Raw genomic sequence first — 26,593 nt, forward strand, 5'->3', positions numbered from 1 at the left:
AACTTGATGGACCCTGGTCATAGATACATAGATGCTATTGTTGTCTATTGGAAATAATGCATCAATAGAGCTTTGTATTCATTTCACAATATATATCGCAGAATAAAAAATATCGCAATGTTAGATTTTTCACTATATGCTGTCAAATGAATGAAATGATGATCTTTTCTTCATTTGCTGGTGTTTTTGTAATTGTATGTTTTCTTAAACTGCAGCATTTTAAACTCTCTCGGCCACTGTAGCTGTAGGAGTCAGAAAAATGCTAATTTTAGAACAAAATATAAAAACGTAATTTAGAGGTTTTTGCATCTAAACTCTTCAAATATTTTCCTTTTTTCCTGCAATGTCTTTTCTCTATTCTATATATGAAGAGTTCAAATGCAAAAGCCTCCAAGTGGAGTCTAATAGTTTTTTCTTAAATGAGTATTTTTCTCAGGCTTCTTATGTTTATAATCAGTTATTTTACTTTAGGTGGCACAGTGGGTAACGCTGCGGCTTCACAGCAAGAAGGTCACTGGTTTGAGCCTCGGCTGGGTCATTTGACTGTGTGGATTTCTGTGTGGAGTTTGCATGTTCTCCCCAAGTTGGTGTGGATTTCCTCAGGGTGCTCCATTTTCCCCACAGTCCAAAGACATGCGCTATAGGTGAATTGTAATGTGTTGCAGCTGTAAGGACATCTGCTGCGTTAAACATATGCTGGATAAGTTGGCGATTCATTCCGCAGTGGCGACCCCAGATTAATAAAGGGACTATGCCAAAAAGAAAAATGAATGAATTAATTTTTCTTTAAATGCTATCAAAAGAACCTATTGATCGTCATAACAATGAAATGACTGATCCTACACTCGAGTCAGAGAAAAATGCTCATTTTAGATCAAAATTGTCATCTGAACTTTGTATTTATATAAGTCTTTAATTTTAGAGGTGGTGATAGCACTTTATGCACTCAGAAAGCAGGTTATATTTAGTTTCTGGTTTTAGAGATTTTCCTTAGTACACGCTAAATCCCTCTTTGCAGGCAGATTTACGTGTGACTTGAGAGCGCAGGCGCATCAATTTGGCATATAGGAGCCAAACCTCGCATGGGCTCTCCATTTGCGCACAGGAAGCGCAGGAGAGGAAGTATCACCGGATCACCATATAAACCCCATTCACGACAGTACTCCTCAATATTGGACACCCGAGATTCAAAAATGATTTGATATCATGTCTGACGCGACATTAACTCCCGTTGTAAAGTTTCTGGGCGACTCTCCGGAGCGCAGCAATACGAGCGCCGTACCCGAGCATCCACACTTGCATTCGGGCATCATCATCGCCACCGTTTACGCGCTTCTCATCGCCGCAGGACTAATAGGCAATGTGACGCTAATTAGGACGTTTTGCATCGTCAAATCCATGCGCAATGTGCCTAATCTGTTCATGTCGAGTCTCGCTCTCGGAGACGTGCTGCTGCTGGTCACCTGCGCGCCCGTGGATGCCAGCAAGTTCCTGGCGGATGAGTGGCTCTTCGGGCGGATGGGCTGCAAACTCATCCCGTTCATTCAGCTGACTTCGGTCGGAGTGTCGGTGTTTACCCTCACAGCGCTGGCAGCGGACAGGTAACATATTCAATATAGGTTTACATTATAAACGCGTAGATGGTTTAGGAGGCAGAAACTTTATTTCATTTGTAACCCTCAGAACGCAATCAGAATCTGTTTTTGCATTCTGCTATTGGAAGTAAAGTAACGTCATTTTATTGAACAGTCAAATGTTTTCCCCCACTAAATTAGCAGCTTCTCATTAATGAATCAGTATGGGGGATTTTTTAAAATCATATTTTTACCTTTTTCCTTTCTTTAAAGTGCACTTGATATTACATATTTACACCAAAGATACTACATATTTGTTGTGTAATTACAGAATTTCTCAATATAACATCTTAAAATCTATCATTTAAAATGAAATCTATACCATGTATGACATTTGTCAACCCAACTGAAATGAATGGAATATAATAAATGTGCTTAGTTGTTCTAAACTAAAATTCATTAAAGTTTACATCAAATTAAAATAATTATTGTCCAAAACAAGTTAGTTTTACTTGCAAAAATGTTCCTTTTAAAATGGAAAAAAATGTCAATGTCTAAATGGTTAAAGTTTCCAAGGCATAATGTTCAAATATAATATATACTAAATAACTAAATTCATAAAAAATGAATAAAATTTTATTAAAAATATCAACAAAAATGCTGGGTTTCACACAATTCCTTCATGTTACCCCAACACAAATCATAAAAATCACAAAAAAAGTTAACTTAATTGTTTTGAAAAAATTAGATGAATTTAACAAAACAAACAATAATTGTGTACATTCAGCTCATTTTAAATAACTAAAATAATTTAAATATTGAACAAGCAGCATTTTTTGAGTGAATGTATGTTAATGAACTAAATTCATTGCAAAAAAAATGTAATGGGAAAATGTTAAACACATTATACAACATTTCTGTCACTAATAAATGCATTCATTTCATGCATTAAAAATATGCATCTCTTTTGTGTCAAAACAGAACAAAGTCTGAATGTGTAATGAGGGTAAATGTCATTTTCGTAACTAATTCTTTAAGTGTTAATTATCAAGAAGCTCCATGAAATAATCACTCAAGCAGTCCACAAAGCACTAATGCAATGTTTCTGCAATGACGGGGAATCAGTTAAATGGAACATTAGCTTTCACGATTGATTACCTCTTAAATAGCAGGAAGAAATTGAAATGTGAAAGTCATTATTAATTACCTTCAAAGCCTGTCACTTAATTATAGGATGTGTGATCAAGCTTGTTCTTCTTAAAAATACTTTAACTACTTCCTACATCTACATAATACATTAGACGTTAGATTAGATAAGTCTATTTAAACAAATATATCTACAAATAAAGTTTGTGGTTATTAAATGGCCAATTAAACATAAAAGTGATGTGAGTCTTGTCAAGTGTGGTTTTACCCTCTGCTTTTAAACCATCCAAGTGCACACAAACACATTTTGAGAGAAGAGCACAAGCACACAAACAGTGAGCATACACCCAGAGCACTATTGCTTCCAGCGCCAGGGGAGCAATTAGGGGTTAGGTGCCTTGACTAGGTATTGAAGATGGAGAGAGTGCATTTACTTCAGCTTTAATTCCTGCCGGGACCAGGAATCAAACCTGCAACCTTTTGATTGCAAGTCTCACTACCTAACCATTAGGCTGCAAAACTATCCCAGTTTATAATGTTTATAATCATTACAAGTCAGTGTGGGATCGACCAAATAATTTGATAAAGATGATTAGGGGTGGCGACGCAGTGGCGCAGTAGGTAGTGCTGTCGCCTCACAGCAAGAAGGTCGCTGGTTTGAGCCTCGGCTGGGTCAGTTGGCGTTTCTGTGTGGTGTGTATGACATTCATGAGTGTGTATGAATGTTTCCCAGAGATGGGTTGCAGCTGGAAGGGCATCCGCTGCGTAAAACATATGCTGGATGAGTTGGCGGTTGATTCCGCTGTGGCGACCCCAGATTAATAAAGGGACTATGCCGAAAAGAAAATGAATGAATGAATGATTAGGGGTTTGTAGAAAAACCATCTGCTGTTCCATCATAACCACTTTAAGGTTTTTATTTCAGTTGAGATATGGACACATCTTTTTGTGATCTTTTGTGACAAGATAACATGTAAAATATAAGCTTGTATACAAAAAGATCTGAATATATAAAAAAATATACTTTAAAAAGTATTTGAAAAAAATCATAGTCCACTATTACTGAAAGCATATCATCATCGTATCATTTTTAATTATGAGGTCGTTGCATCAAAATAAAAAAACTCGAAATGCTGTGAAAACCCAGCGAAATCTGACTTATTTGTCATTTATGACAAGCTAAGTGTATAATTTCAAGCCATTTCTGGCTTTATCCATTTAATTTCTTCTATTCTGTTCTGAGGTCAATATCTGTATTTGCCCTTCGCATGCACCAGGCTTCAATTTTCTGCCTTCTTGGTCTGTCTGTTCTTCTGAGGTAGTGTGTGATAGCAGCAGATGAATGGAAATGGGGAAATAGCATGGCTAATGATGTAGAAAAATGAACCGCTTCCTCTGCCTGTTAGTGTTGATGCTAAATCACTCAAGAGTAACAGCGCACCTCCAGAGTAATGGATCGATTTTGGGTCAAGATTTTCTAGATTAAAAAAAAAAACAGTTCATTTTGGGGTGATGGGGTTGATGGAAAAAAATACTCAACCTGACCACCGTGTTATGAAGCGGACAGGAGACAGAGGTAAGGAAACGTTAGGGTGTTTATTAAATGACAACAAGGAGCACATGAAGGATAGCCAGGAGGATCAGGAATGATGTTGGGGTCTTTTCCTCCGTGGCTGGGTAACAGGAATACACGAGGATGGACAGCACACACCAGATACAGCTGACAGAGGATGACACAGACTTGGAAGGACTGGAAGACAGGACGATTCGGGAGGACCAGGAAGACTAGGAGGAATACAAAGAGAACAGGTAAGTAAATCGTTTGTTTTAGCTGAGGATGACTACGCTGAGTGGTCGCTCAGTTGTCCGCTTTCGTCGAGACGAGCCCGGACAATGAGCGACTGGAGTGCTGTGCTTTTATCTGGTGCTCGTGAATGTGATGCAGCTGTGTGCTCATTAGAAGTCAGGTGATGGTGATCTTCGTGAGTGGGGGTCGTGAGAGCCTGACCAATCCATGACAGTACCCCCCTCCCCAGGGCCCGCTCCTGAGGGCCGACACCTCCGACGCCGTGGTGGTCTCCCTCTGCCTCTAGGCGCTGGGAACTCAGGGTGGCTCTCATGAAACTCCACCATGAGACTAGGATCGAGAATATCAGCTCTGGGAACCCATGTCCTTTCTTCGGGGCCGTACCCTTCCCAGTCCACCAGGTACTCCAACTGGCCACCACGACGTCGGGAACGCAAGATCTCCTTCACTGCGTAGACGGCTCCTTCTTCTAGGAGCAGTGGAGGAGGGGGTTCCTCTTCGTGGTCAGGCTCTGTGGAGGGAAGAACAGGATCGTGATAGGGTTTCAGGAGTGATACGTGGAATGTAGGGTGAATACGGTAGTGAGAGGGTAATTGTAGTTTGTAGGTGACGGGGTTAACCTGTTCCACGATGGTGAAGGGACCAACAAATCGGGGACTTAACTTGCGAGAGGGCAGTCGCATGCGTATGTCCCGGGTGGATAGCCACACCTTTTGTCCGGGTGTGTATCTGGGTTCTTCAGACCTTCTCCTATCGGCGGTTACCTTGCTTCGACGGACTGCCCTCTGCAGATGTTGATGAGCCTCGTCCCAGACTCTCTCGCTCTCCCGGAACCAGTGATCCACTGCGGGGACATCAGATGGTTCGCCATCCCAGGGAAAGAGCGGTGGTTGGAAGCCCAGGACGCACTGGAATGGCGTGAGTCCGGTGGAGGGTTGCCGCAGTGAATTTTGGGCATATTCTGCCCAGCCCAAATACTGGCTCCAGGAGTTCTGGTGACCACTGCAGAAGGTCCTCAGGAACCGTCCCACCTCCTGAATCTTCCTCTCTGTCTGCCCGTTGGTTTGGGGATGATATCCAGAAGAGAGGCTGACGGCCACACCTAGGAGCTTGAAGAAGGCTTTCCATAGACGTGAGATGAACTGTGGACCTCTGTCCGACACAATATCTTCTGGAATACCAAATGACCTGAAGACTTGATTAAAGATATTGTCGGCAGTTTCAAAGGCTGTGGGAAGACCTTTCAGAGGGATTAGTTTGACAAACTTTGAGAATCTATCTACTATGACTAGAATACAGGTATTACCTTCTGACGAAGGGAGGTCAGTGATAAAGTCCACTCCTAGGTGTGACCAGGGACGGTTCGGAATCGGCAAGGGATGGAGCTTTCCAGCGGGTAGATGACGTGGGCTCTTGGATTGGGCACAGTCCTTACAGCCCTGAACATATTGCCTCACATCCCTTGCCATGTTTGGCCACCAGAATCGTTGGGATACTAGCGAGAGAGTATTGTTGATCCCTGGATGTCCAGTGCCTAGCGAGGTATGTAAGGAGTGGATCAGATCTACCCGGTGTTCAGGTGGTATGAACTGCCGATGAGGAGGGCATCCCGGCGGAGCAGGGGCTTCCTGAGTGGCAACGACTGGAGGAGCGTTCCAGGTGATCGGACAAATGGAGATGTGTTCGGGAAGAATCTTCGTTGGGAGTTCTTCATGATCGTGATGCTCGTGTAAACGAGAGAGAGCGTCTGCTCTTAGATTCTTGGGTCCTGGACGATAGGAAATGGAGAAATCAAAACGTGAGAAGAAAAGTGACCATCTGGCTTGACGTGGACATAGTCTCTTGGCCTCTTTGATGTATTGGAGGTTTTTGTGATCTGTGATCACCTGGAACGGATGTTTGGCTCCCTCCAACCAGTGACGCCACTCCTCCAAGGCTAGCTTGATTGCTAGAAGCTCCCTGTCTCCTATGCTGTAATTCTGCTCCGCCGGGCTCAACTTCCGAGAGAAATAGGCACAGGGATGCAGTCGGGGCGGTGTATCATGATGTTGAGATAATACTGCCCCGACGCCGGTGGTGGATGCGTCCACTTCCACCACGAAAGGAAGATTTGGGTCAGGATGAGTCAGGAGTGGGGCCCTTGTGAACTCCTTCTTAAGAAGGCGGAAGGCTGCGGCTGCTTCTTTGGTCCACTCCAGTCCTTTGGGTTTACCCTTGAGGAGATTAGTGAGAGGTGATGTAATCCTGCTGTAGTCCTTGATAAACCGTCTATAAAAGTTAGCAAACCCAAGAAACCTCTGGAGCTCCTTAATGGAAGTGGGTTCTGACCAGGATAGAACAGCCTCAATTTTCTTCCCATCCATACGTATACCGGTTTGGTCAATGATGTATCCCAAGAAATGAATCGACTTCTGGTGGAATGAGCATTTCTCCGCTTTGAGGTAGAGGTGATGTTCTCTCAATGTGTGTAGGACCTCCGCAACGTGTTGGCGATGTTCGGCCTCACTCCGGGAGTAAATGAGGATGTCATCTATGTACACTATTACACAGTGGTGAAGAAACTCCCGGAGGACTTCATGAATGAAGTTTTGGAATACGGAGGGGGCGTTGACCAGACCGTAAGGCATGACCTCATATTCATAGTGGCCAGTAGGGGTCACGAATGCTGTCTTCCATTGGTCCCCCTCACGTATTCTTATCAGATTATACGCGCTGCGGAGGTCCAATTTAGTGAAGACTTTAGCTTCTCGGAGCTGTTCCAAAGCGGCTGGTACCAGAGGAAGGGGATATCGGTATTTTACTGTACCGTTATTTAGGACCCTGTAGTCGATGCATGGACGCAGCCCTCCGTCCTTCTTGGCCACAAAGAAGAAGCTTGAGGCGGCTGGTGATTTTGAGTGACGTATGTACCCCTGACTCAGAGCCTCCCTTATGTAATCTTCCATTGCCTGATTCTCTGGAAGCGAGAGCGGGTAGATCCTACCTCTTGGCAACTGGGCATCTGGAACTAGGTCGATCGCGCAGTCCCATGGCCGATGCGGCGGTAGCTGGGAAGCTCTCTTGGGGCAGAAGACATCATGAAAGGAGCTGTACTCCTTAGGAATGTGGATAGACTGCTTCTCAGGAGGGCTCTCGACCGATGTTGCAAACAAAGAAATGGGGTTCCGACCTTGAAGAGGGAGATTTGGAAAACAGGCAGGTGTACATCCAGATCCCCATTTCTTTATCTCTCCTGTGCCCCAAGAGATGATGGGATCGTGCTTCACCAGCCACGGGCGCCCTAGAATGATGTCCATATTTGCCACCCTCCAGAACCAGAAATTGAATCCTCTCTTGATGTAACAACCCCACTTGAAGAAGGATGTCTTCGCATTGTCGATGGATACGGGTCGAAGATCGAGTGCACTGGGTTATCGGTTGTATCTGGTATATATGCGAGGACGCCTCAGTACGGAGGTGGAGTTGACGACAGAGGGATTGGGAGATGAAGTTCCCTGCTGACCCGGAGTCGATGAGGGCTGTGACAAGGAGAGAAATAGAGGCAGTAGTTATTTGTACGGTGGTAGTAAGTGGTTTACATTGTTCAATATTCGTACTGAATACACTCACTGAAGTCCGAATGGGACGAAGGGGACACTCCATACGGGTGTGTCCACTGACACCGCAGTATAGACACAGACCCCGGGTCAGCCTCCTCTGTCGTTCCGCTGATGTCAGTCTTCCAGACTCTATTATCATGGGTTCTGGTTCTGGAGAGGCTGTTGACTCAGGCGATTGGAGGAGTGCAGACGAGGGGGTGATGGTGTCCTGTTGATAGGAACGGAGACGATCGGAACATCGGAGAGAATGTTGGATGAATCTCTCCAGACCCATTGTATCATCTAATGTGGCCAGTTGGATTCGGAGAGTGGGTTCCAAGCCGAGCCGGTACGTGGTCAACAACGATCTCTCATTCCATCCACTTGCAGCTGCTAGAGTGCGAAACCGGAGAGCATATTCCTGTGTAGATAGAGTACCTTGCTTTAGATGATACAGCTGCTCTCCAGCGGCTACTTCCCCATCAGAACGTCCAAACACCTCTTTGAAATACTCCGTGAAGGTAGTGATGGAATTCATGACCGGCCCGGCTTGGTTCCAGATCGTCTCAGCCCATTTAAGTGCAGGTCCAGAGAGTAGAGATACGATGTAGGCGATCTTCGACTTATCTGTGGGATATAGAGAAGGTTGCATTTCGAATATGAGGGAACATTGTAACAGAAAACCATTGCACTCCCCCGCTCCGCCTGAGTAGGGCGCTGGTCGGGCCATGGGACTGGAAGGAAGGGCCGAAGAAGAAACTGTGGAGGCGGAAGTGCTCGGTGCTGGTGGTGCGTTGGAAAGTGGAGCTGGTGGCTGTAGAATCCGCTTCAACTGGTCCACCAGCTCTTGAAGGTGATCGGGGGTGCTCATGTTGTCGTCGTTATGGGTCCGGGCTTCTGTTATGAAGCGGACAGGAGACAGAGGTAAGGAAACGTTAGGGTGTTTATTAAATGACAACAAGGAGCACATGAAGGATAGCCAGGAGGATCAGGAATGATGTTGGGGTCTTTTCCTCCGTGGCTGGGTAACAGGAATACACGAGGATGGACAGCACACACCAGATACAGCTGACAGAGGATGACACAGACTTGGAAGGACTGGAAGACAGGACGATTCGGGAGGACCAGGAAGACTAGGAGGAATACAAAGAGAACAGGTAAGTAAATCGTTTGTTTTAGCTGAGGATGACTACGCTGAGTGGTCGCTCAGTTGTCCGCTTTCGTCGAGACGAGCCCGGACAATGAGCGACTGGAGTGCTGTGCTTTTATCTGGTGCTCGTGAATGTGATGCAGCTGTGTGCTCATTAGAAGTCAGGTGATGGTGATCTTCGTGAGTGGGGGTCGTGAGAGCCTGACCAATCCATGACACACCGACTTTCATAGTATTTGTTTTTCCTATGGATGTCAATGGTTACAGGTTTTAAAAAATTTTTCAGAATAACTTCTCAGCGTTCAACAGAAGAAAGAAACTCAAGGTTAAAACCACTTGAGGGTAAATAAATTACATTTTGGGGTAAACTGTCTCTTTAAGAATCTTCAAAGTAACAGGAAATAAGGTTTGTCAGATTTTCATGAGTCATTTCCAGTATTTGTATGTCTTTCCTTGACATTGTCAACTTGCTCACAGAAGGCTTGCAGGGCACTGTTCCTTGAAAAGCTGCTACTGAACAGCATGTAACCTGTATTGAATACACTATTCAAATGCATGTGATCGAAATTAAAAGTGACGTACATACAGTCTGATTAGCACTGGAGAGGTTCTAGGTGGACAGATGGCAGATTGTACTTTAAATCAATCATTATTTAGACAGTAATGTTCACTTCTGGTAACTTTTTTTGATCACATTGGTTTCCTGGAATTGCCAGTCACCATCCAACAGTGTAGATGACCATGTATTTCACAATAGAGTACAATAGTGCTCGCCCACATTATTGGTAGCTTTTGGTTTTGAACGTTTTTTTATTATTATTTATAATTATAATTATTATTATTAATTTTTCCCATAAGTTTGATTTGGTTTTTGAAACATTCATTCATATTATACTAAGTGTGACTTGGTGTGTGTGATAGCAGCAGATGATTGGAAATTAAAAATTAACACAGGGGTAATTTTCTGGTCAAAGTATTCAAGTATCTGGTCAATCTCACCCCACCAGCTTGTAATAACTATAAACATATATACCCTATTGTTAAAACAGACATCACAAATAAAAATGCTTAATTTGTCATGTTGGATTTTTCACATTAATGCAAAAACACTCAACATACTGTATGCTACATCATGTACACATAATATGAAATTGAAATGTGGCTTTGAAACCTTTTTACTGTGTGTTAAACTCATGTCATCATGTGAATACAAGTGGAGACATGTAAAAACCTGTGATCAAATTTGTTTCAAATGAAAATGTTTCTAAGCAAAAAAAAATGTGTTTCATGTGTGTTCGACATATGATTTCATGTGTGAATTATTTATTTATTTATTTATTTATTTATTTATTTATTTATTTATTTATTTATTTATTTATTTTTGTAAATGCAAGAAAGTATGAACCAAACCAACCAGTTACAAGATACAAGATAAACCACAACTTTACAAACAACATAGAAATATTCATAATGTTATATCATAATGTAGGCTTATAGTTTCAACAAAAGCATAGCAATGTGAGTTGTCCCTTTTGTGCCTTAGAACTGCTTTAATCCTTTGTGATAATTATTTAATGATGTGCTGGGAACAATCTTTTTCCACCATCTTGGACCATATTGACAAAACTTCTGTTCCATCACATCCCAAAGATGCTTTAAAGCAGGGGTCACCGATCTCGGTCCTGCAGGGCTGGTGTTCCTTCAGAGTTTAGCTCCAACTTCGAAGTTTCAAATGTAGGACCTTGATTAGCTTGTTCTGGTGTGTTTGATTTGGGCCCTCCAGAAACAAGTTTAGTGACCCCTGATCTGTTGGATTACAATTTAGTGATTATGGGGCTGTTTGAGTACAGTGAACTCTGAGTGACATGAAACATATTCTGAAAGTGGCCATCATAAGATGGGTGCACTGTGGTCATAAAGGCATGTGGCATTTAAGTGATGTTTAGTTGGCACTAAAAGACCCAAAGTGTGCCAAGAAAATGTCACACCACTAGCAGCCTAAATTAAGAATCGATCCTTTCATGTTGCTTTCACCAACGTCTGTACGCTGCAGCAGACCAGGAAAAAGTTTTCCAATCTTTTATGGTCTTCTGCTGCTGTAGCTCATCTGCTTAAAGGTTGGGTGTGTAATGTGCATTCAGAAATGCTCTTTTTATTTACTTCATATTAATGCTAAAGGGCTGCATGGTGGTGCAGTGGGTAGCACGTTTGCCTCACAGCAAGAAGGTCACTGGTTCAAGCCTCAGCTGGGTCAGTTGGCATTTCTGTGTGGAGTTTGCATTTTCAAATTGTCCATGGTGTATGTGTGCGAATGAGTGAGTATGGATGTTTCCCAGTGATGGGTTGCAGCTGAAAGGGCATCCACTGTGTAAAACATATGCTGGATAACTTGGCGGTTCATTCTGCTGTGGCGACCCCTGATTAATAAAGGGACTAAGCCGGAAAGAAAATGAATGAATAAATGAATGAATGAATATTTATGCTAGTAGAGGTTTGGAGATATTAGATTAAATCCAGCTGAACTTAACTACGTAACAGCAGTCCATATAAAGATAAAACTGCAGACCTCACTATAGGTGCATCTCAGTCAGCTCCCTTGTTCAGTATTCAATTCAATCCAATTCATGTTTTTTCTATTGCACTTTTACTATGTAGATTGTCTCAAAGCAACTTAACATAGAATATTATAGCAAATTGTAACTGCTATTATAGCAAATTTATTATTATATATAAAATTATTATTGGAGAATTTCTATGCTTTTATATTATGGATGGGTGCGCTTACTGCGCTGGGTGACTGGGTCCCTCCGTTAGTGGCGAGACCACTCGATGCATTATGCCAACAGTCGGTCAGTGAGTAAACATATATAATGAATGAAAATACATAGGCCTGTGTGTATAGACATATAATGTAATGCTGTACAGTAGCGTGTCATTTGTTTGTTTCGGTTGTCTTCATTTTAATCGTTTTGTGATGATGCGATGGTGTGCTTTATCTGCCAGATTCCCGCTGAAGTGAGCGGGTTGTGTGACGTTTGATTTTGGGGACGTTGTGGGGGCGGGGTTTGTTTGACACGCTGCGAGCTACTAGCCCGACAGCTGAAATGCGACATGATGTCGGCCTCACTACTCAACCTCCCGGGCCATTGGCCCGGCCTGGCCCAATAAAAGCCCTGGCTCGCATTGGCCCGACAGTGGAAATGCAGCTATTGTAGGGGTTTTCTCAATCACAATCTTTTCTAGTGGAATGAAATCTTCATTCCCTGAAAAGTCCCATGATGCATTGTGAAAAACAGGGAGCATCAGATTCTCATTAATCATGTGAACCAAATCATTAAACATAATGTCAAAACGAGAGATGTATTTCTAACAGAAAAAAGTTATACTTATTCATATTTAACATGAACGAACATAGCTAGACAGATTAAGAACAATCAAGCAAACAAAATTAAATGTTGCTGCTGGCATACGAAACAGCTGAATATGAATTACTTAGCTACAATGTACTTATAAAAATGTTGTAAAATGAATATATTTCAAAACAAAAAGTATAAACAAAAAGTTGTCGTACTTCAACGACATTCTCGTATCACACTTAAGGCCTCAGTATACAGTGGTCCCTCCTTATTCTAATTATATTTTTAGTTACGTTCTAAAAATAGGCACAATGGGCGAAATCCACAAAGTCAGATTTATTTTTTACAATTATTGTAGATGTTTTAAGGTGGTTGTGTACTGATCCTCTGAAAATCATCTATCACAATAATCTACAAAGGCTGTAAAACCCCTCACTACACACTTTATACTCTTGTCTCAGACAGGCATTAACATTTTCACACTTTTCTCTCTTGTTTAAACACTCTCAAAGTTCAAACTTTCATAGAAAAATAAGTCTAGTATCATAGAATGAAACCAAAGATCAAAACCTGTTGTCAGGAGAAAACATTCATCGCTGTCAGCAAAAAAGTTCATAAAGCTTTTTAGCTTTGGTGCAGATAATGTTGGCATCCAGCGTAATGTTCTTTTTCCTGCAGTCACTGATCCACAAACTAAAGCAGACTCCATATTTTTAACATGACATTTAGACGTAACACACACCAGATGTGCACATTCACGTTCTTTAAAATGAAATTATTCAGGTGGCGCGGAAGAAATATGAACAGTGTCCTGAGTTGTAGCTGGGCAGCGCAAAAAGTTGACGACTTGTGGCGCCGTTATGTACCTATGTTTACAATTCTAAGATGCGTGACACTGCATATCCGGTTTGCGAGCCACCCCCCGCCCCCTCCCTTACAATGGTCTTGCTGCGACCAGTTACAGCCCTTTTTGCATCCTTGTTGAAACTCACATTGTTAGCGATTGTTAGTTAATTTGGCAAGTTGAGCACATTGTGAACTGTCCAGGAGACACAATTTGACTGTACAGGAAATTGATTGACAATGGTTTACAGCCAATCAGAATGCAGAAACAATGCGCTGTTTAAAAAAAACATGTGAAATTACACAAAAAGTCTGTGAAACTATGAGGCTGCGAAAGGTGAACCGCGGTATAACGAGGGGCCACTGTACTTCAAACAAAGTTCTTTTTCATTCTTTGTTTGAGGGCAAATAGAAGTTTGCATTGGTGAGCTGTTTCACACTGTCAAAACGAACTCAAAAAGAACGTTGTTTTGGCCAGATTTAGTTCAAAATGAATGTTTTCAGCTTTTCAGTTTAGCTTTAAGTACACTTTAGTGTGCCAATGTGTAGTGAACCAAGCTTATCACTGCCCTTACCAGTTCCTGAATTCATGTTCACAACAAACTGATCCACAACCTCAGACGCCAGGGAGCTGATAGAGACGCATCCAAAATGTCCCATGCATTAATTAGTCACATTCTCTGCACCAAATAGTCATCATTTCTGTTTGATGTGTGCTCATTCTCAATTTAAATGTCATCTTCAAAGTTCGAGTCTTAATTAAAATGACTCCTGTTTTCCCTGGGCTCCTTCTCTGTCTCTTAGATACAAGGCCATTGTCAAACCAATGGATATCCAGTCATCTAAAGCTTCACTAAAGGTCTGTCTGCGGGCCGCGTCTATCTGGATGCTCTCTATGGTCCTGGCCATCCCCGAGGCCGTGTTCTCCGATCTTCACACCTTCCACATCCCTGAAACCAATGAGACTTTTAAAACATGTGCCCCGTACCCTCACGCCGGAGATCTGCACCCCAAAATCCATTCCATGGCCTCTTTTCTTATTCTGTACATCATTCCTCTCTTCATTATTTCTGTGTACTACATCTTCATCGCAAGGAGTCTGATTCAGAGTGCCAATAACATGCCTGTTGAGGGAAACACACACATTCGGAGGCAGGTGAGTTTAGAGGTCAGATTTAAAGGGATCGTTTATCAAAAATTAAAGATTTGCTGTTAATTTAGACACCCTCAGGTCATCTGAGATATAGTTGACTGTCTGAAGGAGATTTTAGCTGAAACTGTGGTTCTAGATGATTCTTAAAATGCAAGTCAAGAAAGGTAAAACAAAATGAAAAGCCATTGGAATGAATTTCGTTGTGCCTGTATGTGTTTTTTCTTTAATTTGCACTAAATCAGGGGTAACGCTTTCATTTACAACCTGCAAAGTACCACATAAGTAGAGTGAAATAACAATGTACTTTTCTGTACGTATAGTATAAGTATAAAGAACGTATGTGTAGGTATAAGGGAACAAACTGTAATGCTTGGGTAATAAGGGGGTAACAGCCAGAAATGCAACCCGCATGTACTTAAGTATATTGAATTTACGGTGTACTTTTCTATAAATTGCAAAGGAAAAAACATAATGTTTGGCTAATAAGGGAGTAACAATAAGATATTCAACACACAAAGAACCGCGTAAGTATATTGAATTTACAGTGCGGTACTTTGTGGGTTGTAAAAGAAAATGTTACCACTTTTTCTTATGAAGGGCCAAAAACCAACCTTGATTAAGGCTAGTGGGTCAAACGTAAATATAGTTGCCATGGAAAACTTCCTAATTTATTTATTAATATTTACTATTTAAATCACTAGAAAACATAGCTTTATATGAACTAATACAGCATCATTTTTTTTAACATTTAATAATGACCTTACTACAGTAAATGCAAAACCAATCTCATTTATAACATAATGGAGTTACACTAGTTTTTGCCTTGATTTGCTCACCAAGGTCTTCTGCATAGTTCTTCATCTGTCGAGTGACAGTATTTACATTTTAAAAAATAAGACTCATTTACAACATTTAATTAAAACATTTAATTCAGTTTGCTTTTTTGTAGCTCCAATAAACAAATCTCACTGTCTTCTCAGATGGGATGGTGGGCTAAATCAAAGTTTATAATGAGCCAACTTTGGCCCGCTGGCTCTATTTGGGCATCTCTACATTAAATGAACAATACATTTATTGTTTAAAATGTTTTCCAGCTATACTGTAACAAGTTCTTGCTGTCTAAAAGTCTTTTAGTTTAATTCAAATGAACTTTTCTAGTCATCTCAACTCACATCAGTCAAACTGACTAAAAACATTAAGTTAAACTTTAACTTAAAATATTAATTTTAAATCTGATCAACCAGCCTGATCTCACGAGGAAATTTAACTACGTGTGAGTTCAGTCGTATGAAAATGTACGATTTTAAAAAGGAGGCGTGGCACCCAACCTCGCCTCTAAACTCAACTATCAATGGGGGATGAGCAAATCATACTAAACTGTATGAATGAGATCATACGAATTCATACAAAATAGCCACTAATTTAAAAAGTTACAAATTGCCATAAGATTGTGTTGGATTAACTGGTAAAAATTAAAGTAACAAAACATTTGTTGACTTTTAGTCATATTTCTTTACAGTGTAAAGGTTTTACTAAAGAAAAACAAAGCTATATTAGTTGGATGGTCTGAGGATGAGTAAATTGACAGGAAATTCCTTTCTTGGAGAACTATTCTTTATCTATTTTAACAGTGAAAAGTGGGTGTCAACTTTAGATGTGTGTTAATGTTGACATTTCTAAATGTACCAATAACACTGTAAAAAAAAGTTGACTCAAATCAAAATTTAAGGCAACTTGCTGCAGAGCATTCTTGAGTCGACCCAAGTACTGCACTTGATTCTATTTAAGTTTAGTCAACTCAAAAGAGCTCTACAGCCTTGCAATTTTAAGTTGGGTCAACTTTTTCTACAGTGAATGGTTCAGCATTTTCTTTATATGCTTTATGCCTATAATTACATGATACTATGTCCACATCAATTGCATTAGTTGTATTATTACATTATTTTATATTATTTCTTTACTATAATTAATTTTAGCATGTTTTCTAGTTAAACTTCATTCAGCAGCCTCTAGTACACTGCCATTTATATCAGACAACATGCATAAATGCTCAGTTATATTTTTTAGCGTCACAATGTCACGGTATTGTTGACCATCACAGTGTTAAATAATGTTAAAATTATTATATTATATTATATTATATTATATTATATTATATTATATTATATTATATTATATTATATTATATTATATTATATTATATTATATTATATTATATTAGTTTTTTGTACTTATATTTCATAGTTGAATATATATATATATATATATATATATATATATATATATATATATATATATATATATATATATATATATATATATATATATATATATATATATATATATATATATATATATATATGAGGATGAGTAATATATATACATTTCCATTGCTGAGTTTGAAAATGCAGAGTTTGAAAATCATTATATTATATTATATTATATTATATTATATTATTAGATATTATATTATATTATATTATTAGATATTATATTATATTATTAGATATTATATTATATTATATTATTAGTTTTTTGACTTATATTGCATAGTTGATATATATATATATATAGGATGAGTAATATATATAACTTTCCATTGCTGAGTTTGAAAATGCCAGAGTTCATGCTGAGAGAGAGAGCGTCTGTATTGTTACAGTGAACTTCTGTCTCTGCTTATTATAATTATATTTGAAAGCTGATGCAGATGCTATTTTTGAAAGGTATTCACAAAATGAGACTGTAACAAGCTGCTCTGTTGTTCCATTATTACATGAAAAATGTCTGCATTTGAAGGTAACAATGTCATATGTACTAAATCTATCAAAAAGCTTTGTTATTCTTCATGTAAAAGATCTTTCATATGTTTTTTTTTTTGTTTAATCCTCTTAAAAGCACAGTATATATATCATTTTTTTAATTAAAATATCCCAAAACCACTAGAATGGTGTTCTATATTTTACTGACGTATGTACTTGCATTATCTTATATGTTTAAAGGAATGTTCAAATTCAGAGAAATAAGCAAATTTAACTAGTGACACAGACTGTGTCGTCTGCATGGTAATGACATCAGACACTATATCCAATTTAGTTTTTATGGAAAAACGTAGAAGCATCAAAGACGCTTTAATATGAATAACCCTAAAATGTATTAATATAATGAAACATCGCTGCTTCTTTTTCACATAATAACGACTGAAAAAATGGAAGCGAGGTAGTGTGGCATAATAAATGGGATAATAAAATAAAAGGGATAATAAAATCTCTGCAGTTTTCATGCCATGTCACGCTCATCTCTAATCAGCAATTGCTTCAGAGGTCTCATTTTGCTTTGACAAATTTCAGTACTATGCATCGGTCACACTAGAGTTTGAGCATACAAAAGTCTGTCGTATCGTGCTAGAAAAAGGGGCGGGATTAAACAAGAAAATTAGAAATTAAAAAGGTCCATATTTTAAATTTCTGTCCAGAGAGGACATGTTTTGATCTCCTATTGGACTCACACAGTGATGCGATTTTGTTCACCAAGCTTGAATTTTGCAACGTAGTAAACTGCAAAACTTTTTTTCCGGTCTGTCACATTCATTTGCATATAAATAGAAGCCTATGGGGCAAAAATTTGCAGTGTGACTACAGCTTTACTCTGCTTCATACCAGCATACTAACATGATAATAATTTTTGAATACTTTAGCTCATAAACATGATTTCCACAAGAGTCCTGTAGGATGTAATGAAGACGACAACTCCAATGATTCCACACTCCGTTACAACAACATCAAACTACACCTTTGATTGTTGTGAATATGCACCCTCTAGTGGTGAAAATTACATACTGTGCCTTTAAATAAACTTAGTTTAAATGCAGTTGTGGAGTAGTGTGTACACTGTCAAAATATCTGTTAATTAACGGTTTCTGTTTTTGTTTACAGTGTTTTCCATTTCTTTATGGTTGTGAATTGCATTATGGGATGTTGACCTCTGCTCTGTCGACTTTTAATATTGAAAATTTAACTCTACAGTTTAGCAAAATTACTTTTATTGACATTTTAGTAGTTTTTAATAAAATAATTGAGAAGAAATAGAGAATTAAATCTGTAAAATAACAGAAAATGTACTGGAACTTTATTACAATGTTTTTGTAGTGTAATCTACAACACCAATCCAGACAATATATCACTTTAAAGGGCACCTGTTTTACCCCTTTTTACAAGATGTAAGATAAGCCTTTAGTGTCTCCAGAATGTGTCTATAAAGTTTCAGCTCAAAATACCCATCAGATCATTTATTATAGCCTCCAGAATCTGCCCAATTTGGTGTCTGAATGCAAAGTAGCTGTTTTTGTAGCTTTAAATGTGAATCTGCTTCTCATCATGCGTTACGTCAGATAAACAGCACAGTAATAGAGACAGACTCTGATGAAGCTGAAATTCAGCTCATTAGTCAAATAATAGCAAGTAAGTTTATTTCATGTTTTTGTAGTGGAGTTTGTTCAAGCCTTTCTGAAATGATAAGTCTCATACAAATGCTGTTTGCAGTACACAGACACACACAGACATATTAGCGTTTAATGACACCACGTGGCCGTGGGAATTATATCGGTTAAGAATTACATATAGATTTTACTGTCTTTATTAGAAACATGTTCTGTTTTAAATACATTATAAACTTATAAAACTTATAAAAATCACAGAGAGTTGGAATAGATCTTTAAATCCCAGTTTCTTTGCAAAAAAAAGTTCTGTGGACATGTGTGTACATGTTATTATAGAAACATGGCGCCTGTCAATCAATTCGGTGGGCAGGGAAAAATGCACTCCTACAGTACGTCACGTTGCGGTGGGCCTCAAAATCACTGGGATTTGGGCTCATTTTATTTATTATATTCAATTAAAAAAAGAGGCTTTTTTCTATCACTCTAATATGACTATGGATACACTGTACCTACACAGTGTTAAAAGTTGTTGGAAGAAAGATCGATGTCTAATAATGCGTTTCAAAAGCATAAATACACTGGAAAAAATAAAAACATGAATCCCAAATACGCTAAAAAGCTGCTAATTTAGGGATTTTTTTACAGTGTAGGTTGTTTTTAACACTCCCCATCTGCCGTTGACTGATAAACATTTAGCTCACGTCATTGGTTGAGGCATAAATTGTTTAAAAGCGTAACAGATAAAATGTGAGATAGGTTTTTATTTTTTTATTAGATGATTCGATGTTGGACAACCTGTGATATTTTCTTTTCTGCCCATGTGATATTTACCTCTCTGCTCTCTGAACTGTAGGTTGAGTCACGGATGCGGCTCGCCAAGACAGTGCTGGTGTTTGTGGGTCTGTTTGCCATCTGCTGGCTCCCCAACCATGTGATTTACCTCTACCGCTCCTACCATTACACAGAAGTGGACACCTCAATGGCTCATTTCATCGCCAGTGTATGCGCACGTATCCTCGCCTTCACCAACTCCTGCGTGAATCCTTTCGCTCTTTACCTTCTCAGCAAATCCTTTAGGAAGCAGTTCAACAAGCAGCTTTGCTGTTGCTGTCCGTCCATCTCACTGCGTTCACAAAGCAGCCGCCGTCAAAACACACGACTCAGTTCACTCAAAAGCACACAAAATCACTCGGTGGCCAGTTTCAGCCTTGTCAATGGTAATGCTGTCTGCCATTAGATGTGAATCAGATCCTGGGTTTCCCTTCAGGAGTAGTTCAGCCAAAATTAAAACACACATCTTTAAAATTCTCTTCATTTTATACGAAATGAAAGGGATAGTTCACCAAAAAATTAAAATGTGCTCACTATTTAAAGGAAATCTTTTTTTTTCTTTTGGAAGAATGTTGGGTAATCACTGACTTTCAAGGTAAGACAATCATATACTAAGTCAATGGTTACCGACATGTTTTGAAATATCTTCTTTTGTGTTCAACAGATTAAAAGAAATTCAAACAGGTTTATGACAAGTGAAGGGTGAGTAAATGATGTCGGAGTTTTCAGTTTTGGGTGAACTATTCCTTTTAAAACAAATATCATTCTTAGTTAAAGAGTGCATTAGGAGTTGCAAAGGTTTAGTTCCTGTTGGTTATTGCTGGATTGAATTTTGGTGTTGTGTGTTTTTCTTGTGAAGGCATAAATTAACATACAATTACAAGCTGATGACATTATATGGAATAATATGGACTTTGAGACTTGAACTGAATTATAAGTCTCTTGCAATGAATGTTGTCTGTTCAAAGATATCTGAAGAGGAAACTTTTTGCTTGTCTGTAATAAATGTGCTTAAAGTGAGAGGCACAAGGGCATCCGCAGGATCAAAGGGATTTTTTAATGTCTGTTTTGTGTTTTGGGGGCTAAAACAACAGTTAAAAGCTAAAAGAAAGAAAAATCAATATGTGTTTAATGTTCTGGAGTATTTATGTAACTTTGATGCACTTTTATAAGACTTGAGAATTCTCAAATCTTTGAGGGATAGCAGAATGAATGTATGTCTAGATCAGTGGTTCCCAAAGTGGGGGGTGCAGTACAATGAGGCTTGGTTATTTCCAAAGATGGAATCAGTTTAATAAACTATTAAAATTGCTATATTTTATCCATAACCTACAGAAGATAGAAACAGTACATTAAAAGTACAACATGCAAATAAAAAGCCATCAGAGTTCTTTTTTTTTTTTGCGACTTCTGGGGTTTTTACATTAGATTATCCCCACAGCAATAGCATCATTTGCAACAGATTGATTTCATGACACCAGCCTAAACTTTCTGACACCTTTATTGCAATCAAATACATTCAAAATAAATACAGGCAATTGAACATGGAGTATGATCTCCAAGTGGTGGTCTCCAAAATTAAACGAATAATAAGGAAAGCATGTAATGTGTCTGCTACTTTTGTATGTTTTGTGTTTTTTAGTTAAGTAAATTCCCTGTCAATTAAGTAAAAGATTGCAATAAAGCCTAAGAGTAATAACATGAAATAATTTGTATTAAGGCAAAAACAGATTTTAATCCTTTAAAATTTTTAATAACAAAATGAATAGTAAGATGATCAAAAACATCCCCAAATAAAAATAAATCAAAATAAATCTATGAGCTTTATACATTGAATAAACTGCATCACGTGGCCTTAACAAATGTGTAAATTATTTCCCAAAATAGAAAAAATCTTATTATTTAACAAAACATTGCTTCTACAGTAATGTTAGACAGTGGCTGCATCTTCTTGACAATAAAAGCAATACACTTTTTTTAAATAGTTTTTAAAAAAAAATTGTAATTTAACCTGGAGAATGTGAACTGATGTCAATCATTTGTTGTTCATTAAATTGAACTGAGTGGTCGTAAAATGGTTTGCATCTTCATTAAGTACTTACTTACATTTTAATGTACCGGACATCCCCTCTGACTCTAAATAAATCAATATCCACTGACCCATCTGCTGTGAAAAAATGAGACCTGATGATGATGATGAGTGCGAGCCGACTGTCTATTCCCTCACAGCACACTCTCTCATTGAGTGTGTGATTCAACCTGATTAAGGTCATTTTTGTTTCGTAATATATATTTTTAAAAGACAATTAAGCAAGGTAAAAAGTAACTTGTGTTAAAAAGTAACTAAAGTTAAAAAGTAACTCAAGGTAAAGGTAAAAAGTAACACAAATATATTACTTATTTTTAAAAGTAATGCGTTATATTACTCGTCACTTTGGAAGTAATATTACTACTTCACGTGTGTTACTTATAACGTATTACCCCCAACACTGGAGGTTAGACTGTGGAGGTCGTGAGTCACTAGCATTGTTATTTTGGGGTCATGGGCTAAAAAGTTTGGGAACCCCTGGTCTAGATAATACTCCACATGGTAATGGCAAAAAGCGATGACCGATATAGTTGGTGTTTTCATAGCAAAACAACTGAAAAGCAGTGCAGATGGAGATAAACCCCTACAGTGTGGACAGCTACGTATTCTAACTGTTACCAGTTGTTTGTATATATCCAACCTAGTGTCATTGAAATTGCTATATTTCGCCAAATTGGTAGCAAATAGTAAAAAATCATATAAAGCCGTGCTTTTGCAGGCCCGTCTGGAGAGGAAAACCCATTTGAATGTGATGGAATGAGCAAATATTATGTATTATAGTCTATACTTATTTATTTTGTTCTGTCTGCAATATTTGGATAGATATATGGACATTTTAGTCATGGTGACTTGCCGTTTTAATACGTTTACCAAGGTAACCAGTGATCATTAGTATTTGGATTAATATTTAAATCGAAGTTTACAGAAGTAAAGCACTTATTTCAGTGTTTTAATGTGAACAAAAACTTTCAGTGTTTTTATCTGCTTTACTTGCTAACAGTATATAGGATTTAAAGTGCTTCTGTTATGCTTTCATATGCATACTCTGACAAACTGATAAGATAAATAAATGACTCAGTTGTTATTGTTTGTATTAACAAAAGTTGAGGACACCGCTGGAATTTAGATATAATGATGAATGTTTGGTTTCTTACATGCGTTGGGTAATTTGACAAATCAAAGGCTCTGAGATGGGACGGGCTTAGCCTTGGAATGAAAGGATCCTTCAATGATCAAGTTCAGACACTGGAGGAAATGGTTGATGCAATAGTGTGTATTATAACAAAATGATTGAAGTGTTTTTTGACCTTGGTTGGATGGAAACCATTGCAATATGTGATTTTGACCTCCAAAACTAAATCTAAAAATAGTGTAAAAGAGGCACTTTAATGGACCTCATGCTCAGCTGTATTATTTAGTGAGTATTGTGTATCCTGGCATGAAATAAGCTGAAGGACACATGCTTTTGTGGTGCCTTTATAAACAAGATAAATCTTTGTGCATTAAAGATGCGAGATAATATATTCCTTCATTGCCGTTTCAATTCTGCTTCGTAATTTCAAAACATTTTAGATGGTCATTGACTGCTGTACTTTTTATCTAAGATGAAAAGAAACATTTTTGACCTGTTCTGTACTGACGTTAATGCGGACGTTGTTGTTGTTGTAGCTTTGTGATCTTATTTCATATGACGAAACTCAAGTGTATTTGACTGTGAATAAAGTGGTGCATTTCCTGGCCCAAACAACTGCACATTACATGTGATTGTTCCTGTTTGAAAGCTCTGTGTACAAGCATCCACGAGCAATCATAAGCAGAAAGCGAAAACAAAAGAAAAAGGCATACTTGATGAAGGAGAATGATGATGCTTTTCCTTCTCAGAGTGATGTAGTTACAGTTTCATCCAGTAGAGGCAAACTGGACCATGATTAACCTTGACCTCTTGGATGAGAGCAGCTACCAGGGCATAAATATTTATCTTATCGATGATGAGAAAGATAAAAGCAATGACATTTAAATCCATCATGGATCCAAAAATATGACCTTTCATTAAACCACATGGGATCAAAACACACTTGGAGGTCACCAGTTTATTCAGTCCAGATATTTAATGTCCAGACAGCTGATATTATAAACAGAACGCTTATTTGGCTTGATTTTCTTGATTTTGTAATCCAAACAGCAGGGGAGAAACCATTTGTTTCGAATTTTCTCACCAACTTCTGATTTGTATGTGAAATAGAGAGCATAACAGAGATAAACTCTGTCCATTGAGACACAAAACAGCCATTTCTGTCCCTTGAGGACATTTGAGGAGATTAGATCATGTAAAAACAGATGTATGGGAGCAAAAATGAGACTGAGGTCAGCCAGTCCTTTTAAGAATGATTGCGATGGAAAACATGAGTTGTTTTCTCATGTAATCAGTCTATTATTAAATGTTGTTTCCAACTCAGAGTTCATTTGTTTTATCTTTATCATACTTTTTAATTATATTTACACTATGGCTGCACGATATTGGAAAAATCTAACATTGTAATATTTTTTATTCTGTGATATATATTGTGATATGAATACAATTTCACTAAATGCGTTGAATAACCATTCAGAAAGATTTTATAATTTTAGATTGATTGGGATGATTCTGTAGTGGAGTGCATAAAATACTATAAACAAGAGAAATTCAATAAAGAAAGAGACACTAATTAAATAAATAGCATTTCATTGTTTTCCCAAGGAGTCAAACTGATTTCAGGTATACAGTAATTGAATAATCAAATGCTAAATATTACTGCATAGTCTTTGTTGCACAAACAATTCAATCAAATTAAGGGATATTAAATCAACAATGGTACAATTTCCCTTTTAAAACCTTCACACAGTCACAGTCCTCAAAAAACACTTACAAAATGATCAATTATAATCCAGACTCAACATTGTATATGTTTGCGATGTGACTATTGTGAATGATCACATTGCGATATCGATGCTGAAACGATATATTGTCCAGCCCTAATTTACAACCAATATATCTTTCACTAAGTTAGGCTTGTTGTAAATAACTATCTGAGACAATTCCCTTCTATTGTCCCCTCAATACTGTATTGTATTATATATTGTAAAATATGATTAGGATGATAAAACGTTATTAAAAGTGATCATAATGAGAACTGGCCAATCAAATTAAGATACACAGAAGGCAGTTTATCAATAGAAGAAACCAATGAAGGTTGAAAAATGTGATGTAATGTAACGTAATATAGCGCATATATAAATATAGTATTTATATAGCGCATTTATTGTGTATGACAATACACCTGAAGTGCTTCACAATCATGAGGGGGGTTTGTCTCGTCACACCCCCACCAGATTAAACATCTTGCATAACATTTGTTTTATGATATATTAAAGGATAATTCAAACTACTCCACCTTTTTTCCCTCAAATTGAGCTGTTTTTGAATTGGAAATATAAGGCATCATTAAATTCTTAAGGATGTTTTGTGTTCTCAATCAGGGTGAATATGTGGATTGTTTAAACCTTTTTTGCAAAATGATTACTTTCCAACAAGAATTCTAACTAGAATCTTTTTCACCATTCTGTTCCCTTATGAAAATGAACCATGTTTTTTACTATCTACACTATAAAAAATAATAGCTGCCTATTTTTAGCTGAATCAAACTAACTTTTCTGGTCATCTCAACTTACAACAATCAAACTCATGAAAAGTAGTCATTTAAACTTTGCATTAAAATAAGTTAAGTAAACTAAAAACATTTGTTGTCATGACTTTTTGCCAAATCCATACTTAGAAATATATAAATATAATTAATAAACTGATATGATTAAATAAAGATTATATCAGTTTAAATTAATTTAAATTAAATTTTTAATTTATTTTAAAATTAAGTGTTTGAAAAACCTATTAGAAAACACTCATTATTTTTGCAGTTCTGTTCAGTGCTTCAAAACTACACATTTCACCATAAAACAAGAAGGTCAGAATTTGAGGTCAGAATTATTAGCCATTTAGGTCACATACTATTAATAATATATATAAATATTTATATATTTGCCATATTTTTTACAGTGTACAAGACAACAAACAACCATACAGTAGTGTTTATAGTTAAAACCATGATAACCAGAAATTAATCATGGTATCTGTAATAAATCTATGCTTATATACAATTGGTAGTCAGTACACCAAAAGCATGGTTTATATCCCTTTTACAATTAGTAAACTAGCTGTAGAGTTGAATGAATAAATACTAAAATTGTACAAATTTGGTAACTATCGTTTTTAGTAAAATCAGTCATTCATTTTCTTTTCGGCTTAATCCCTTTATTAATCCGGGGTCGCCACAGCAGAATGAACCGCCAACTTATCCAGCACATGTTTTATGCAGCCGATGCCCTTCCAGCTGCAACCCATCTCTAGGAACATTTTTATTATTATCATTTAATAATTTATAAAACAAATTGCTTCACCCATTACTCTAAACATGGCTATGACCTTTTTGTGAGTATATTGCACTGGTTCGAGCTCCAGCTGGGTCAGTTGGCATTTCTATGTTGAGTTTGCATGTTGTGTTCGCGTGGGTTTCCTCCGGGTGCTCCGGTTTGTCATG

General features: G+C 37.9%; 1 protein-coding gene across 1 annotated transcript; it reads left to right on the forward strand.

Annotated features, from left to right (window-relative positions):
* The first annotated feature begins 1,123 nt into the window (after positions 1-1,123).
* Positions 1,124-20,380, forward strand: grpr (gastrin-releasing peptide receptor). Its single transcript, XM_056467679.1, has 3 exons — positions 1,124-1,601; positions 14,259-14,610; positions 19,896-20,380. The coding sequence occupies exons 1-3, from the start codon at positions 1,207-1,209 to the stop codon at positions 20,277-20,279; spliced, it is 1,131 nt and encodes a 376-aa protein (XP_056323654.1). The 5' UTR covers positions 1,124-1,206; the 3' UTR covers positions 20,280-20,380.
* The last annotated feature ends 6,213 nt before the right edge of the window (positions 20,381-26,593 follow it).

Source organism: Danio aesculapii, chromosome 11 (assembly GCF_903798145.1).
Source record: "Danio aesculapii chromosome 11, fDanAes4.1, whole genome shotgun sequence".
NCBI classification, from domain to species: Eukaryota; Metazoa; Chordata; class Actinopteri; order Cypriniformes; family Danionidae; genus Danio; species Danio aesculapii.